The sequence below is a fragment of the Mustela erminea genome, chromosome 15 (assembly GCF_009829155.1).
Source record: "Mustela erminea isolate mMusErm1 chromosome 15, mMusErm1.Pri, whole genome shotgun sequence".
NCBI classification, from domain to species: domain Eukaryota; kingdom Metazoa; phylum Chordata; class Mammalia; order Carnivora; family Mustelidae; genus Mustela; species Mustela erminea.
Window position 1 is genome coordinate 640,450 of NC_045628.1, and position 17,161 is coordinate 657,610.

At 63.6% G+C, this 17,161-nt stretch overlaps 1 protein-coding gene across 1 annotated transcript; it reads left to right on the forward strand.

The window, feature by feature from the left end:
- Positions 1-1,288: 1,288 nt before the first annotated feature.
- On the forward strand, positions 1,289-14,842 carry ADPRHL1 (ADP-ribosylhydrolase like 1). The gene is made up of 7 exons (XM_032314273.1): positions 1,289-1,707; positions 5,838-6,002; positions 7,851-7,976; positions 9,733-9,873; positions 11,925-12,052; positions 13,284-13,416; positions 14,220-14,842. The coding sequence occupies exons 1-7, from the start codon at positions 1,398-1,400 to the stop codon at positions 14,375-14,377; spliced, it is 1,161 nt and encodes a 386-aa protein (XP_032170164.1). The 5' UTR covers positions 1,289-1,397; the 3' UTR covers positions 14,378-14,842.
- The last annotated feature ends 2,319 nt before the right edge of the window (positions 14,843-17,161 follow it).

The following is a 17,161-nucleotide window of genomic DNA, read 5'->3' on the forward strand; positions in this document are numbered from 1 at the left end:
TGTCCCACAGCGGACAGCCAGGCCAGGTGCTCCCCTTTCTGTCACCAGAGTGTGCCCACTAAGTGCTTGTTTCCATTGAAGATGAGAGAGGCTTTCCCTGAGCTATGGGCTCCTGTACCAGAACCCCGGGAGCATGGACTGTGAACGGACGGGAATGCAGCGAGCAGCCGAGTGTAAGAGGCGTAGGGAAGACACATAGGACACGGGCACGTCTTCCCAGTCGGAGGCACGACTGAGCGCGGCAGTCCGGCTGCGTGGGGGGCGTGTGCCTGTGGCTCCGTGAGCTGCCGCAGGCTGTGGGCAGTGCCCACACGGGCCGGACAGCGTGGGGCCGCTCCTGGCCGCTTCACAGAAGGTTCCCACGGCCTCAGAGCCAGCAGAAGGGACGGGCCACGGACCATGCTGCCCTCTAAGGACGTTCCTTGGCCTGCATGTCTGGGATGTCCGGTCCTGCTAGGTAGGGAGCGCACAGGCTTCACCCCCCAGGACCCTGCTCGCTGGAAGAATGTTCCACAGCCTCCTGGGTCCCAAGTGCTGACTGAACCGTCCCCGGGCTCAGGTGCGGCTCAGCGTCTTGTTAGTGGAAGGAGTGCTCTGGTTCTCAGACGCGCTCCTTGGATCCAGGGCTGATGGGCCCTACATCTGGTCCGATGACTGACCTGGTCCCAGGGCCAGTGGCGGGCAGGGACACTGCTTCTGAACTCCCGGCTTCAACCCCAGGGCCTGGTTCGCACACTCGCACCGCAGCCTCCCCTCCTGTAGTGCATCCGCCCCGCAGACCTGGGCACGTCTGCGCACAGGCTGGGGTCTGGAGCCCGGCTGCCGCACGAGAGCCAAGGGCGAGACCCGCACCCACAGACATGCCAGGCGCTTCTCTCCTTGGCCTGCATATTCCCTAGGTTTTCTGACAAACACTGTGTCATCAAAACAGTTTTCCAAGAAGTGAAACTGCATGGAAAGAATGGAACGCGACGTGATGCCGTCAGGCCACAGAGTCCACGATTCCAATTCCCTGAAATGCGAGAAAAAACCAGGCTGTCGGGGCAGAGCCCGCAGGAGCAGGTGCACGGAGCAGGAGGCTGCCAGCCAAAGCCCGAGCCCGGCGCGCCCGAGACACTGCCCTGGGACTCCACCCCAAGTTGTGGAGGCCGGTGCTCGCCTTCCCCAGCCCTGGCTCTGGCTGAACACGGAGAGTTGTCGCTCCGTGGGGAGGCGGCTGCAGCTGTCATGGCTCAGAGCTCCTGCCCCGCTGACGCCTAAGGGAGGGCTGTGACCACGCGGCTCCTGCACAGGCGCCCGGAGCAGCAGGGCCAGAGAGGTTCTCATTGGTGCCACCTGCCGAGACAGAGGGGCGTGCCTGGCCATTCGGGGCTCCTCCCATCGGCACTGTGACCACAATGCGGGGCGGGGGTTGGGGGGCACTGAAGGCCACGGCCGTGAAGCACCAAGGCTGGGCGTGGGGCAGCCGAACGGCCAGAGGAGCGGCCTCCGCGATGGAGAAGTTCAAGGCTGCGATGCTGCTGGGGGCCGTGGGGGACGCGCTCGGACACAGAAGTGCCCACAAGGACAGCAGCGCCTCCAGAAAGAAGGTCCGGGAGGGGCTGCAGACAAGCGGGAGCCTGGACCAGCGGCCACTCTCCCCGGAGACGTGGCCGGTGAGTGACAACACCATCATGCACCTGACGACAGCCGGGGCCTTGACCACAGGTAAGCCGGCCACCCGCCTTCAGCCGCAGTCCTGCGGGCGCCGAGCGTCTCCACCGCGACGACCCCAACCCTTGCCACCAGCACCCCTTCTTGCCGCCTCTCTGGGTTGTCACTCTGCCTGTCTGCGGTCGGCCTCCGAAATCTGACTCTTGGTTCACGTCTGTAAACGTGTCTCCAGAGTTAAACCAACTGAATGTCTTGCTTCGGGCTGTTTCGCGAGAGGGTCCAGCTTCTCCCTGTAGGCAGCCGGCCCTCCAGTTTTACTCTGAAGGAAGAGACAAACAATAAGCCCACTGGGAATTTGGGCCCATTAAGATAACATTGTTTGGGGATTACTTATAATCCCAAAGAGTTGGAGTCTAAATGCCATCTCCCAAAATAGGACTCAGGTATCTGCCTAAACCGCTTGTCGGGAGGCGACGCGGTGAGTCTGGCCGCTGGGGCGGGGGGCGTGACGTGTTCTCTGGGCAGCAGGTGGACGGGGGCGCGTGTCTGCACGACTTTCAGGGAAGCAGCGGGGGGTGAGCACAGCTCCTGGGCCGGTTCCGGCTAACAGGGTGCAAGTCGGGCGGCAGAGAGGGAAGGAGGCCTCGGGCCCGTGCCCGGGGCTCGCCCAGTTTAGCTCTGCGCTCACCGGGCAGGAATGCCGTCCGCCGCTGGGTCCAAAATAGCCCAGGCGAGGCCTGGAGCCGCACAGATAAGATAGCTCCGGGGCGCCGAGCGGGGGCACCTCCCTGAGTCTGCGCAGCGGGGTCGTCCGGTGTCTCCGTGTCTCCGGTGTCTGTTCCCGGGCTGACCCGGAGCAGGACGCCCACCCTCCTCAGGAAGCCGCGCCCGAGCCCAGCCCCGGCCCCCGGGTTCGGGCCGCGCGGCCGGGCCTTGCTCCCAAACGCGGCTCCCTCCGTGGCGCCTGTGGCCGGGCGCCCCGCGCGGTCCCCGTGTCCTCTCCGCGCCTGCCCCCGTGTCTCGGGACGGTGGAGCCCACCCGCCGCGCGTCCGCAGCCGCCCCCGGACCGACGGGCTCTCCGAGATTAGCCTGAGCCCTCTTGACAGAAACGGCAGGATCTGCCTCGTGTGAATGGAGGAAGTGGGGGGGCGTTCGGGCCTTCGTTTCTGAGCCGAGACAAGCCCCCGCCTCCGGCCGCGGCACCGGGGGCTGCTGCGTGCCCAGCACCGCCTGGCCTGCCGGTCTCCAGGGGTCGCCGGAGAAGAGCGCCCGACCCGGAACCTCCGCAAAGCGCAGCGTCATTCTTGTTCAAGTCACTAACAATCTAGGGGGAATTTATTCAAATTTAGTCCAACAGCTGGATCTTTTATCAATGAATAGCGAACTGTGGGACGCCTGGGGGCTCCGTTGGGGAAGCGGCTGCCTTCGGCTCAGGTCATGATTCCAGGGTCCTGGGATCGAGCCGGGTCGGGCTCCCTGCTCAGCGGGGAGCCTGCTTCCCCCTCTCTCACTCCCCCTGCTTGTGCCCAGTCTTCGTGAAATAAATAAAATCTTTATTAAAAAAAAATAGCAAATTGAAAAAAAAAGAGAGATTAAAAAAAATAACAAATTGTAGCCAAAATGGAGCCTCTGAGGCCCGTCCACGGCCCCACCAGCCCCGACGTGGTGCTGAGCGCGGCGTGCTGTGTGCTGACCCCGCCTGTGTCACCGTCTGACCCTCACGTCACCCCAAAAGCTGACGTCCTTACCTCTGTTCTACAGAAGAGGGACAGACACAGGGAGGTCAGGTGACTCGCCCCAGGGCCCCACAGCCACGTGAGGTCTGAGCAGGGACGAGACCACGGAACTCGCTTCCAACACACAAGTTCCTCGCGCCATGCCCTCCGCCTGCCGCCAGCGGCCGCACGGGGACCTCCAGGACCCTGTGGACGCTAATTCCTCAGACCCACACACAAACTGGGACCGTGGGTTGGCATTTTCAAGTGCGTCGGCCATTCTGCGCTGTGGGGCCGCGAGGTCCTTCCTGTTGTCGTGAGGGAGATGCAGGGTCACAGACGGCCCGTGTGACCTGCTCCTTTGGGCCGCGTCTCCGGAATGTGCAGAACTGGATGAGATCAGTCCTGGCCCTGGAGCAGCGCGGCGCTCCCTGCAGGCCGGGCGGGCAATCGGTGTCCGCAGCACGCCGGCGGGCTCACGGCCCGCAGTCACCACAGCTGCCTTGTGTGTGCGGCCCTGTGCCCGTCGCCCAAGGGCGCCTCGGGGGCCCTGGGGCCTGCCACTCCCGGGCCTCAAACTCGCGAGCTTGGTTTCCCTCCTGCTCTTTGGGACGACGCCGCCTCCGGCACAGGCTTACGTCGACGAGGTGGGGGCGCGGGCACGGGGCGCGTCGCAAGTTATTAAGGGACGGTGGCTCGTGGCGGGGTAGATGACACCTGTCTTTCTCAGTGTCTTGGTCTGGGGGTCAGCAGCTCCAACGGCCATGGCCGCGCAGGAGGAACAGGGGCGTGAGCCCACCGGGGACCACAGCAGGTGTCTCGAGCGTGTGTGTACCCGCAGGGGAACGGGGGGCCTGGCCCACGCGTGACGCACCCGGCCTGTCCAGACCCAGATCTCTGTCCCCTCCGTCGCCGGCTCCCTGGTGGGAACAGCGTTTTGAAAAGCTGACATTTTTACTACAAAACGAGTTGCTGTGGACATTCTGTCTTCTTCATGCTGACGTGGGCTGGGACACGTGCGGGGGTTTCGTGAGTGGACTTGTCTTTGCAGAGACAGAGCGGGAAGGCAGAGAAGGGGGAGCCCACAGGCCGTGTCACAAGGCGGCGAGAGTCCGACGAGGCAGCACGGCGGCTCCAGAAAACCTGTTTCTGGTTTGGATTCTAGCCTGAAACACAAGACTGTTGCTATTTTGTTTTTAAGGAGGTTTTTTTTCCTTCAGAAGGATGTGATTCCAGAATAGAACGGATTATCTGAGGGATTCTGGAAGGCCGGCTCCCTCACCCCACTTCGAGTTCAGGAAGGCTGTTTGTTTGTAAGGGAGGTCATCTGGATGACCCCGGCAGCCGTGTGCCCCGTGAAGCCCACTACCCCCCCAACCCGGCTGGCCACACACTCTCTACACACCCCACCAGCCTGCGGCCGTGCGTGGCGCGTCCCACAGGCCGCCTGCCGTGTGCAGCTGGGGGCAGGAGGACTGAGGACCAGGTCCCGTCTCGGAGCCACGGCTCGGGCGCAAGGGCGGCAGGAGCTTCCCTCCTGGCGCAGGGAGGGGCTTGCCGAGCGCGCCTGTCTCCCTGGAGCCGGGGGTGACCAGGACGGGGTCAGGGCCCCCTCCTTTGCTCCTCTCCCCCCCCACACCACCCCACGTCGGGGTGTGCGCCCAGGAGAGGGGCGGACATGCAGTCTGGGTACAGAGTGAGTCTGTTGGTAGCTGTGCAAGTCCCACTGGCGCCTTCCCCCTGCCCAGTTGGCCTGGCACAGCGGCCTCTCCACCACCCCGCCCTGCTCTCTGAGGGAACAAAGAAACTGGACCCCACATTTGGAGCTCTGTGGCCTCTACCCACCAGGCTGGGCTTTTAATGACAGCGGTGCTCAGACCTTGCCCTCGACCTCTGGTTACCATCATCTCTGGGCTCGGGCAGGTTGCGTAACCCACGGAGCCTTCCCCATGACCCAACAAGACAAGCTGGCGGTGCTGGGGGCACCTGCAACTGTCCAGGGGCAACGGCCCCCCGACAGCTGCTGGGCAGCGCTTTAGTTACCCTGCCCTCCATGTCCGCCATCCTCAAGGGACGCCCTCACACACTGGGGACAGCTTGGGACAAGCTGGGGCTGCCCTGGGCTGCTTCCCAGGAGGGAGACGGCCGACGGAGTACGGAGGCTCTGCCTGCTGCACAGAGACACCGGCTCGCAGAAGCCCAGGGAACAGGCAGATTTCGGGCCAGTCCTCACGTGGGTAGAACTGTGGGTTTTGTCTGGACTCTGCTGTGTAGCCAGAGTGAACCCTGTGCAGGCTACACGTCCCCAGGGAGCCACGACTGTGGGCAGGAGATCGCCACGCACGTGGGGCCACGAAGCTTACTGCCACCGGCCTTGTCCCTGCTGCCCTGGGGCTCACAAGGCCGCTGCCCTTCCCGCTCAGCCTGACCCTGTCCTCCTGCTCTTTCATTTCTTTTCATTTCACCAGACTACTGGTGCCTGGACGACCTGTACCGGGAGATGGTGAGGCGCTACGTGGAGGTCCTCGAGAAGCTTCCAGAACACTGGGCGGACCCGGCCACCCTGGAAGGCTGCTCGCAGCTGAAGCCAGATAACTACCTCCTCGCCTGGCACACGCCTTTCAACGAGAAAGGTCAGGGAGCGCTTTCTTCTCCCCGTAAAGCGCACGTGGGACAGCAGCCTGGACACTAACCCGTGTGCCGTCCGCTAACCAGCAACACCGCAGGTTTGCGCAGCACAGGGGGACAGCTGGGGCTCCCGGGTGCCGCGGCCGACACCCAGGCGTCCATCCACACCAGTCCTGGGTTCATCTTAAGGATCACTCTCGACTGCCTTCCCTTTAAGTTTGTATTTCACCAAAGTCAGGAAAACACGTACTAGCAGCATGTGGTCTGTCCCCAGGATGCTCCAATGTGTTCAGAGGGGCCATATTTACGTGACCAGATCTCTGCCTCCACGGCACCAGCTCCTGGGTCCTGGGCCTGCCCCGCCAGGTTTATAGAGGACAAACGTGCCCCTTTGGGTTTATACTGGGGACGGACCCCACTCTGGGCTTATACTGGGGATGGGTCCCCCCATCTGGGCTTATACTGAGGAGGGGTCCCCCTGTCTCTGCTTCTACTGAGGACGGAGCCCACTCTAGGCTTATACTAAGGACAGGTCCCCCCATCTGGACTTATACTGGGGGACAGAACCCACTGTCGGCTTATCCTGAGGTTGGCATCTAATCATGGCATCTAACGCGGCATGAAAGAAAGGAAACAGAATCTATCATGGAAAGAAAAGTCAATCATCAGAACCCACGAAGCCTGAGGCAGCTGTTCGAGTCATGGGACGGGTGGAAAGTTGTAGGTATTCCACAGGCTGAAACAGTTAGTTAAGGACACAGATGTACACAAATCACATTTTCAGAAAAACATTACGACGTCTGAGTTTCTAAATGCACTGGGTGAAATTATATTTTTCAGAAGAAAAACTTAGTGAGTCTGAAGGCACAGCAGTAGAAACAACCCAGAGTGGGACACAGAGAAAAAAGAATTCGCAAATAGGACAAAAGCACAGGCGACTTCCAGTGACCTCATGTGCCTGTGGCAGGGTCCCCCGTAGAGGGAAGGGCAGCAGAGAAACGATGTGAAGGAATAGTGGTCAAGTCTCAGAGACGGAGCAGACTCTTCTCCGAGGAGACTTCAGACGCCAGCAGACACGGGAAAAGTCGCTCCACAGCACTCGGCGTCGGGGAAATCCCAGTCAGAACCACAGTGAGATCCCCCCCTCACGCCAGTCAGAAGGGCTGGAATTAAGTCAGGAAACGACAGGTGTCGGCGAGGGTGTGGAAAGACTGACCATGAGGCCCATGGGGGGGACACAGGACACGACCACCCAGCTCCTTCCGAGGTGACCGCTCACCGCTCGGAGGAGCTGAACGGTCCCTCCGGGGTGTCCACCCCAGAGAAAAGAAAGCATGTGCCGGGACCAAGGTTTGGTTAGGAGAGTTCACGGTGCTGTCACCACCCCCCCACAGGGGGAAATGGCCCAGGCGTCCGTCAGCATGTGGGAGGGCAGTGCGGTGGCTTGTCGTCACACTCTGGGACCCCGGGACCCCGGGACGGCGCCCTCGCTCCGTGGCAGGCCGCTCAGCGGAGCTGGCTTCACAGCGAGCCAACGTGTCCGGCTACAGCACGCAGTCTCTGCGCGTCTGTGCCCAGCGTCTTCCCGGGAGAGCGCGGGAGTGCGTCCCAAGCCACCCAGAATTCTGTGTCCGATGCCAGAGCAACCTTCCGACATGCGGAAGCTTTGCCGTCCGCCTCCTCTCTGTGCATCAGGCACTTGGGTCGTGGGCCTGTCTGCCACTCCCTTCATGAGACTGGATCGGGGCTCCCTAAGTGTGTGTCCGTGTCCGGTCACTCGTGGAAGTCCGGCTGCCAGAGGCGGGGTTCTCGGAGCCACGTCTGAAACTGGGTGTACTGTGTGTTCCTCCCAGGGTCAGGGTTCGGGGCCGCCACCAAAGCCATGTGCGTCGGCATGCGGTACTGGAAGCCAGAGCGCCTGGAGACACTGGTGGAAGTGAGCGTCGAGTGCGGCAGAATGACACACAACCACCCCACAGGTGACGCTGGCCCCGGGGTCGCTTGCCTGTCGGCCGGCGCGCACCGCGTACGCTCTGTGGTCGACCTAAGAGCCGGCTCGGCGTTGAACGTGGCAACTCTGGAGAGGGTGAACCTGGCATGTGTGGCGCCGTGTGCGCCGGGGGGAAGGGAAAGGAAGCTGCACCCCAGGCCGACGTCTGGGCCGACGTCTGGGCCGACGTCTCGGGCGGACACGTTGTGTCACAGAGGTCGGGCATCTTCTGCTGAGTGCCGCGCCCGTCCCCAGCCGTGCCTCTGTTTCCCCACCTGTCGCGGGGATGACTGTGGCACTGGGAGCCAGGCCAACTTGCACAGGAGGACAGAGCATGGAGCCCCGAGCTCTGGGCTTGTCCTCCTGGAGCCGTGACGCCGGCTGCTCCCGGGGTTTCCCACCGCATGTCCGTCACACAGCATGAGGGCAGGCGGGGCCCCAGCGCTGACCATGAGTGACGACCTAGAAGGGCTGTCGGCTCCTAAGTTTAAGAAAGATTGACGTGGGCGCCTCAGTATCTCCGTCGTTAAATGTCTGCCTTCAGCTCGGGTCAGGATCCCGGGGTCCTGGGATTGCGCCCCTCGTCAGGCCCCTGATCCTCAGGGAGCTTGCTCCCCGCCCCCCGCTCCCTCTGCTTGTGTTCCCTCTCTCTGTGTCTCTGTCAAGTAAATACATTAAAAAAAAAAAAAAAAAAGAATGACATGAAACTCGCAAACCTGTAACCACTCATTAATCAGGGCAGGGGACGCGCCTGCCTAGCCCACCGCTGCCCTGAGACTTCCCTCTTTCAAGGCCACTTTCTTTTTTCCTGAAAGACTTTATTTATTTGAGAGAGAGAGAGAGCAGGTGCGTGAACGGGGGAGGCAGAGGGAGAAGCAGGCTCCTCGCTGAGCAGGGAGCCCGATGCGGGGCTCAATCCCAGGACCCCGAGATCATGACCTGAGCCGAAGGCAGACGCTTCACCCACTGAGCCCCCCAGGATGTCCTCCAAGCCACTTTCAATGTTGCTGTAGCTGGTGTGGCTGCCCTGTACCCCCCTGGCAGCACCCGCTTGGGGCACTCACGGCAGGCAGACATGTGGAGCGGCTGGCGCTGTCCTGGCCGGCTGGGGAGGGCTCCGTGCTGAGAGCCCGCTGGCCCGTGGTGCAGGTGGAGGCGGGCTGAGCCTGGGAAGCCTCCAGGCGTGACAGAGCCGAGTGTCTGCCGACAGTCCGAGGTCCACAGGACTCCAGGTCTGCAGCCCCGACCTCTACAACATTGGCTGATGGACTGTCCGCTCGTATGAAGGAAACGCGTGACACAGTGTGTTTCTGCGGAAAGCCCCGATGAGACACGGAGGGTCTGAGGGCATGCAGGCAACTCCGGGAAGGCAGGGGCTCCTGTCCAGTGTTCCGGACACTGCGGGCTGCAGGCATCGCAGCCGGATTGCGGTACCCAGCCTGGAGGCTGGATACCCCTGGGGGGAGGGCCACGGCAGGGGGTCAGGATGGTGACAGGTCTGAGAACCGGACACGGACTCCTTGCCTGCAGCAGTGCCTCCCAGAGCGGCCAGCGAGCCCCCAAGGGCAGTTCCGAGACGGCCGTGCCTCTCTCTGAGTGGTTGTCCTTTCCGTGAGACTCGGGCAGGCCTGGCGGGCACTCCTGTGTCCCCACTACAGCCCTTTGTGCAGTGTGCCCGGAGCCACGGCCCAGGACCCCGAGCCCAGAGCCATGGTTGTTCTGTTGTTCTGCTCTCTGCCCCACAGGCTTCCTCGGGTCCCTGTGCACGGCCCTGTTTGCATCGTACGCTGCCCAGGGCAAGCCGCTGGAGCAGTGGGGCAGGGACATGGTGCGGACAGTCCCGCTGGCCGAGGAGTACTGTAAAAAGACCATCCGGCACCTGGCAGGTGAGCCCAGCCCCTTTCCTGTCACTCCCCATCAGGCGGGCCTGATGCACACTCAGGGCACATTCAGATCAGGTTCCCAGACAGCTCGCGGTCGGCCCACCCCACAATGAGAAGGGGGCCTGACCCCGCCAAGCGGGCCAAGGCACCCCTGGCAGAGGGCGACACCTGCCCAGGGGACTCCTGTAGCCAGGAGACCAGGAACAGTCGAGCAGTTGGAGCTCCACACCCCGACCCCAGCGTCCTGCTGTCTGACAGCAGCCAGAGAGAGAGAGGGTGCACACCGGGCTTCGGCATTCCGGATGGTCCTAAAGTAGCCTGTCCCCGGGAAGAGGGACGCCCACACCGACATCCACGCTGCTCCCAAAGCTTACGGACGGCTGGACCCAGAGCCCAGATGGGTATCTGTGCCCGCTGGTGACATAAACACCCAGAAATGTCTGTCTGTCCCAGTTACCCAAACCCGTGGTCAGAAGACACCCCCCCATGGCTGCCCATGTGGCGTCCACTGGCTTGTCCGGCAGAGGCTCTCGGGATCACGGTGTCTCTGGCGTCAGGGAAATGGCAACTGACAGACCAGACAGAGAAGCAGGCGCAGGGCCAGAAAGCCCACGGCTTCTCCTCGGGCAGCTGGCCCCGCGCAGGGCTCTCTCCCTCTGGGAGGGCCCGGAGCTTTGCGTGCCTGTTCTGAAGTTGTACGTGTTCCTCCTGGGGCAGAGGGCCCTCGGGGTGTGGGTGCAGGAGCAGGCTGTGGTCTTCTGGGCTGCCTGAGGCCGAGGTCTTGAGACAGGAAACCCACTGTCACCCTTTGACAAGTGGGGACTCATTATAAATGCTTCTGGAGAAGCTTCCAGACCAGCGTGACCAGGAGAGCTTTGCCTCTGCTTCTGCCAGCTCATAGAGCTGGGAAACTTGCCCACCAGCCCATTCCAGAGGGAAGCAGAGAACCTCTTGTCCACCATGAACTCAAGTGTCCCCTATAACCCTAATCATAGAACAGAGCTCCACACTTGCCTTATTTTGCCTGGCTCGAGTCACTCAGCCTGGGCCCTCTGCGGTGGCGAGGCTGCCTGGGGCCGCGTCCTTCCACAGGGAGAGACAGGTCAATGAGGCCAAGTGCGGGCCACGCGGTGTGTTCCCGCTGCACGGGGGACAGTCCCCAGAGCTCCCCAGGCTTTTCCGCAGAGCAGCCGTCGGGGGCACTCCTGGTCAGGAACAGGGAGGACTTGGATCTTTCTGTTTAATTTTAAATGTGTTCAACCTAGAGTTTTATGACCTTCTAGGACACACACCCTTTTCAGTAGAAACCCAAAACCGTCTGGAGAAAATCGTGTACAGGGCTTTCTGATTAGTGGTGACAAAACCCGTGGGCAGTACCGACACTAGCAACTCTGTTCCCCCTCTCTCTGCTTGGACATCTGTCCCCGGACTTGCTGCCCAGCGGCCGGGAGAGAAGTGGCCCCACGCGGGCCGAGCCCGGGTGTCCTCAGAGCCTTCCTGTCTGGCCTGGTCACCTTGCCCCAGCCTTCGGTGGCTTTGCTGTTAGTTTTGTAAAGTGGACTCTGGCCAGCTTTCCTGGGAGCCTGCAGGTCCCTCAGGACCCAGAGCCCCACCAACACCTGTCCTAGGGCCTATCTGTGACTCTGAGCCGTCTCCCATCCCACGGGTGTCGGCTGTGCCCCTGAGGCGGGGGCTCCCCGAGCTGGCGAGGAGGTGCCGCGGTGTCAGCCGCCAGCCAGAGGGACACCCAGGGGCTCACTGTCGGCACCTGCACCCCAGCTGCATGTGTCAGAGCAGGGGTACAGGCTCAGAACACACAGGAGAACAGTCTTGGGGCCGCAGGCTGGGCCCTGGGTCCCAGACAGAGTCGAGCAAGGCTCAGGGTTGCTTTGTCCCTCGTCTGCACGTTCCTCGCGGTGGTTTCAAAGCAGTGGTGGACGCCAGCGGGAGCCACGAAGCCGTGGCCGGGGTGGGCTCAGCCCTCCACCTCCGGCCGCCCGCCCGGCCCCCACCAGCCGGCGGCCCTTGGCCCAGCGCACCTGCTCTCTCTGCAGAGTACCAGGAGCACTGGTTTTACTTTGAAGCTAAGTGGCAGTTTTACTTGGAGGAGAGAAAGATCAGCGACGACTCGGGGAGCAAAGCCGTCTTCCCTGACCGCTATGACGCAGAGGAGAGAGACAAGGTAAGTCTGGCCGAGCCCAAGGGTGGGGACGGTCATGGCCGGGGTCCCCGCCGAGGGGCCACTGCGGCTCGGCTGTGTTCCGGCTCTGTGTGGAGCCCGGCCGGGGAGGCTCCCCCCCCGGAAACGAGGGGCCCAGAGCAGCCGTGGCGGCGGTGGGGGGGCGCTGTGTGTTGCAAACCTTCCTGGGGGAAGCATGTTTGAGACAGATAAAAGTTCATCTTCTGTTTCTCTCACTAAAAGCGCGGTGTGTGCTAGAAAATTTGAAAATAGGGTTGTTAAAGACGTTCTGTTCCCCTTCATGTTCTCTGGGGTTACGACTTCAAGTCGAGGCTGATGAACAAGGCTGTGCGCGCCATCACCCTGCCTCGGGCTGCCAACACCCCAGCCGGCGGACGCTGTCGGCATCGGGGGCGGTAGCGCGGGGGAGAGACCTGAGTCACTGCGGCGTGGCCGAGATCCGCACGTGTCGTCCATACGTGCAGGGATCCCAAAGCTAAGCTGAAGCCCCTTGCAGTCAGGCGCTGAGCACACTTGTGGGCGGCCCCTCTGCCTGCCGAGGGCACCCCTGTGGTGCCAGCCGGCTGCCCCAGCCCCAGCCAGCGCGTCTGCGTTCCAGGTGTGAGGACGATGTCAGGGCGGTGTCAGAGAAGAGGGAGGGCCACCCTTCCCGCTCGGGTGTCCTTACCGCCCCTCTGTGTGCCCCCGTGGACCTCGCCTGGATGCAGGAAGGCCCCGGTGGGCAGTCCTACAGATGGTACGGCTGCCCCAGACCAAGGCTGACGGTCCCCAAGGCATGGGGCTGTGACAGCCCATCCCCCCCTCCTGGCCCCTGCCCGCTCCCTGCTCTTGCCAGCCTTACCACGTGCGGCACACCCCACGGGGCTTCATGCAGAGCCCCCACCCCACCCTGCCTCAGGGCCTTGGCGCCCGCTGGGCCCGTGCTTTGCTCAGACGAGGGCCGCGTAGGCTCTGTCACCGTAGACTTGGCAGTTGCCCCAACTCGTGGCCAGGCTGGTTTGTCACGGGAAGGCCTGCATTCTTGGGAGCCTCCAAAGATGGGTCTTTCCTGTGCACGGTCAGCCCAGCGCTGGGACCGTGCCTGGCAAACACACGGCGCCCCGTAAGTGCACAGCCAGCTGGTAAACACCTGTGACCTGGAAGAAACCGGGAGCTCATGCCCCAGCCAACACTGGTTTGCTGTCACGTGACCTTGACCCCACTCTTCCTTCAGGCTTACCGGAAATGGAGCTCAGAAGGCCGAGGGGGCCGGCGGGGCCACGATGCCCCCATGATTGCCTACGATGCTCTCCTCGGAGCCGGGAACAGCTGGACGGAGCTCTGCCACCGGGCCATGTGTCACGGAGGTGGGACTGCCTTCTTTAATGGTCTTGGGTTCTGGGCGACCAGCACCCTGTTCTCACCCCAAAGTGTCCTCCCAGGGTCTCCAAGGGCCCGGCCTCCTGCCCCCCAGAATATGTGTCCTTCTCTGGGCGGGTGCTGCCTTGCATGGCCGTTTTCCTGAGCTCACGAGGAAAGGGCTTTTGGGGAAGACGGGGTCCACGCCCCTCCCCTCCAAGGCCACTGGGCGAAGAGTGGGCGTCCTGCTGCGACAGTCCCATATGGTTCTGCCGACCCTGTGGCCAGACAGGGGGTTCTGTGGGACTCTGCATCAGCGCTGCGGGTTTGAGCCTCGCAGGGGCAGCTGTCACGGTCCCGAGGCTGTGCAGGATCTCCCCGCCCCCCGGTGCCCACTCTCTCCTGCGGGTGTGAAATGAGGGGTTCCTGGCAAACACCAGCTCGCACGGGGCACAGAGTCTCCATGGGCATCAGAGCCCCTCGGTTCCTGGTGCCGAGGCTGAGGTGGTGAGGGCCGGTGCCGCCCGCAAACGTGGGCTCCCGGTGCACCCGGCCCCCAGGACAGCACGGGCATCCGTACACAATCGCGCGTGTCCGGGTGTGCAAGGAGGGAGGGTGGGAGGGGGCAGCAAACCCCTCAGGTCAGGCACCCGGAGCAAAGATGGGGTCGGGTCTGGGGAGCTGCCCAGAGGGTCTCTGACACGAGCCCTTGGCAAGGGGGACTGGCAGGCTCTGGCTAGTGCCCGGTCCCTGAGCCATGGCTGCCTGCCTCGACCCCGAGGTCCCTGAGGACCTGTGTTTTTCGTTCCAGGCGAGAGCGGGGCCACGGGGACCATTGCGGGCTGCCTGTTCGGGCTGCTGCATGGCCTGGACGGGGTTCCCGCGGGCCTGTACGAGGACCTGGAGCACAGGGAGGAGCTGGCGCGCCTGGGCGAGGCCCTGTACCGCCTGTCCACGGAGGAGAAGTAAAGCCTCCCGCCGCCCTCGGGGCCCACGGCCCTCCTGGTGTGCGCCACGCCTCCCCGGCCAGAATCACATCTAACCCTCCCCTCCCCAGTGTCAGAACCCCACCTGCCGTCCCACGAGGATGTTTGTCCTGCCCTCGCGCGGCCCCGGGACATCACTGGCCCCACGCCAGAGGCCCCAAGCCTCCCAGCGCGGCAGCACAAACAGCCTCGGGGACAGTCGGAGTGTCTCACTGGGTGCACCACTAACGCTGCTCGCTCCCCGGTGCCGACCACACTAACCAGGACGGCTGCGCGCGGACCAAGCGCACGTCCCCGCCGGCTCCTGGCCTCGGCGCGGCAGCCGGAAGCACGCGCTTCACCTCCGCCGGCATTTTTAATCACACTAGATCTTAGATCTTAAAAAACCAACCCCTTTGGAACGAGTGCCTGAGAAAACCGGGAAATAAAGGGTCCTCGTGCGTCCCTGCACCTCCTTCGGTGTGGTCTGCGGCTGTCACGCGGCCGGCCGGGCCTGGCCGGGGCCACCGCAGGCTCCACCGGGCTCGCCGCTCAGGACGTGGCCGGTCCCTGCCCGCGAGCGCAGAGAACGAGCGCACCTGCTCCGGCCGACAGGAGCGTCCCGCACCGTCTTTCGGAAGTAGCATCTGGTGTGAATAAAAGCCGGGGGCGTCTCGCGCTTAACATGGCTTCGGCAGCTTGGCTGGGCCGGCCCGGCTGTGGCGGCGCTCTCTTCAGGGCCTCCGGGGCCCGCGGGGTCACCCCTCGCTTCCCAGGAGGGCGCGAAGGCTTGGCGCGAGCTGGCTGGCGACGGACGCGGGAGGCGCTGGCGAGGAAGGTCTCCGAGTCACGGACTAACGCCCGCTGCCGCTGCCGCTGTTTTGTTATTTTTCGGGAGGAAAGTCAGGAAGCCGCGTGCAGGGGCCTCGCGGCCGGACCGCCAGGAGCGCAGGCCGTGGAGGTAAGCGGGCTCGTCCACCGCGGCGGCCCAGGGCCGGCCCGTCCGGCGCCAGGACTCTAGCCCATCCTTGAGGGTCAGGAAGGGGGTCTATTCGCAGCCCGCCGGCTAAACAGCACAAATTCCCAGGGCCCCCAAGAGGAGGAGACCGTGTCCCCGTCTTGCTGCAGAGACTTGCACGCGCGGAAGACGAGGCCACGGCGCGGTGAGGGGAGCTCAGCCCTGCGGGTCTGACCTGCGCTCCCGCAGAGGTGACGCCCTCAGCTTCCAACATCCCCGAGCCGTGCGCCCGGGGCGCTGTGTGGAGAGCCGGAGGCCCCCAGGCGGGGTCGCGCTCCCAGGCCCCTCACGTGGCCCTGGAAGCCGCCTCGCGCGTGTCCTGCGGGAGCGTTTCAACACGCGCACGCGCACACACCCTTCTGGCATTTTGGGACCCCGCCCTTTTGGCCACTACGGTTTCTTGGGCACTGTGGCCCAGTCCCTCGGTTGTCCCGTTCCCGAGGCAACGCGGGCCCCTCCAGCAGGGACGTCACGTCCCCGGTAGGCCGCGGCTTCGCACCCCTGCGTGCGGGGCTCAGGCAGGCGCGTCCTCCCGCAGTTCAGGGCGGCCCCTCTATGCCCCACTGGCACGGCACGTGGGCGCACGGGCTCGGAAGCTGGGGCTCGGGTCCGCAGCCAAGCCGACCGTGCTGGGCAGCATCGGCAGCCCCAAGCCCTCGGGGACAGGCCCCGGCTCCTGCCGCTGCTGGCCTCAGGGTGGGAGCATGTCCCCTGCTCTGCTCACACATGTGGAGACTTTGGGCGGATCTGATGGATTCGTGTCCCCAGGCTCTCTGGTTAAGAGATTTTGGTTCAGGTTTGAACTCTTGTTCCCAGCGCTCTGCGTCTGGAAGCCGGATGGGGGTGGGTTTGGAAGATGCACTGTGCCCTGATGGCTGGGGGTCACTCACCCAGGAAGTCCCCTGGCAAGACTGGAAGGGTCCATTCAGGGTCCAGCTGCACGATGGCCTCAGCTGGGTCTTCTGGGACCCACCCCTCCGTCAGGGGATTTCCCCAGTCGGGGGTGGGACAGCAAGCAGGTGTGGTCGACGCCCCCGCGGGGCAAGCCGCGAAGCGGTAATGACGGGAGAATGTAAACCCAGTGGCCCTGCCCGTCTGGCCCCACCTCCGAGATGCCTGCCCGGTGCCCTGACACCTGTCCCCAGCTCCAGGCCCACGGGTACCTGCAGTAGACGGCACATGAGGCCTGGCCAGGTGTCCGCGAAGAGAACTGGAAACACACCCGTTTCTGAGGAGGCTACTGGGGACCCTGGGCCTTCTCAGGGCACAGCCCAGGGGGACACCAGGGAGACCAGGGAGACCCCCAGCCCACCTGTCAGCCCTCAGCCCTACATCCAGACGGCGCCCATTGTAATAGCTTGTTGTCAAGTACATTAAACCCCACAAAAAGCCACAAAGTGGCCCCAAAGGTTCCCTTCACCAGCTGTTCACCCCAGGCCACACTTGCCTGCTTTCTCTCTCAGTGACGCGGACGGACGCACCCAGCAGTGGCCGTGCCCCGAGAATGAGGAGAGTGCCTGAGGACCCTCGGCCTGCCTGCGTTTCGGGCCTCCGTCAGCCACGGCGGGGCCGCCACCCCTCTCTCCAAGCAGCTGGCCGGGCGTGCAGGGTCCCTGACTCTGACTCCCACAACTTCTGCTGCAACTACCCCACGAGCCTCTGGGCAGCAGGACCCACCTGCTCAGGGATCCGGTCCCCCAAGCGCCTGCAAGGGGCATCTGCAAGGGCACGGAAGGGCACAGGCTGTGTGCGGCCCGTGGGAGAGTGCGC

What these genes read in the sequence shown, in the direction of transcription:
- ADPRHL1 (XM_032314273.1), top strand. Translation starts at nt 1,398, where the DNA reads ATGCGGGGCGGGGGTTGGGGGGCACTGAAGGCCACGGCCGTGAAGCAC. An exon ending in ACGCAGAGGAGAGAGACAAG is followed by an intron (nt 12,053 to 13,283) that starts GTAAGTCTGGCC and finishes CTCTTCCTTCAG; the next exon opens with GCTTACCGGAAATGGAGCTC. An exon ending in CCGGGCCATGTGTCACGGAG is followed by an intron (nt 13,417 to 14,219) that starts GTGGGACTGCCT and finishes TTTTCGTTCCAG; the next exon opens with GCGAGAGCGGGGCCACGGGG.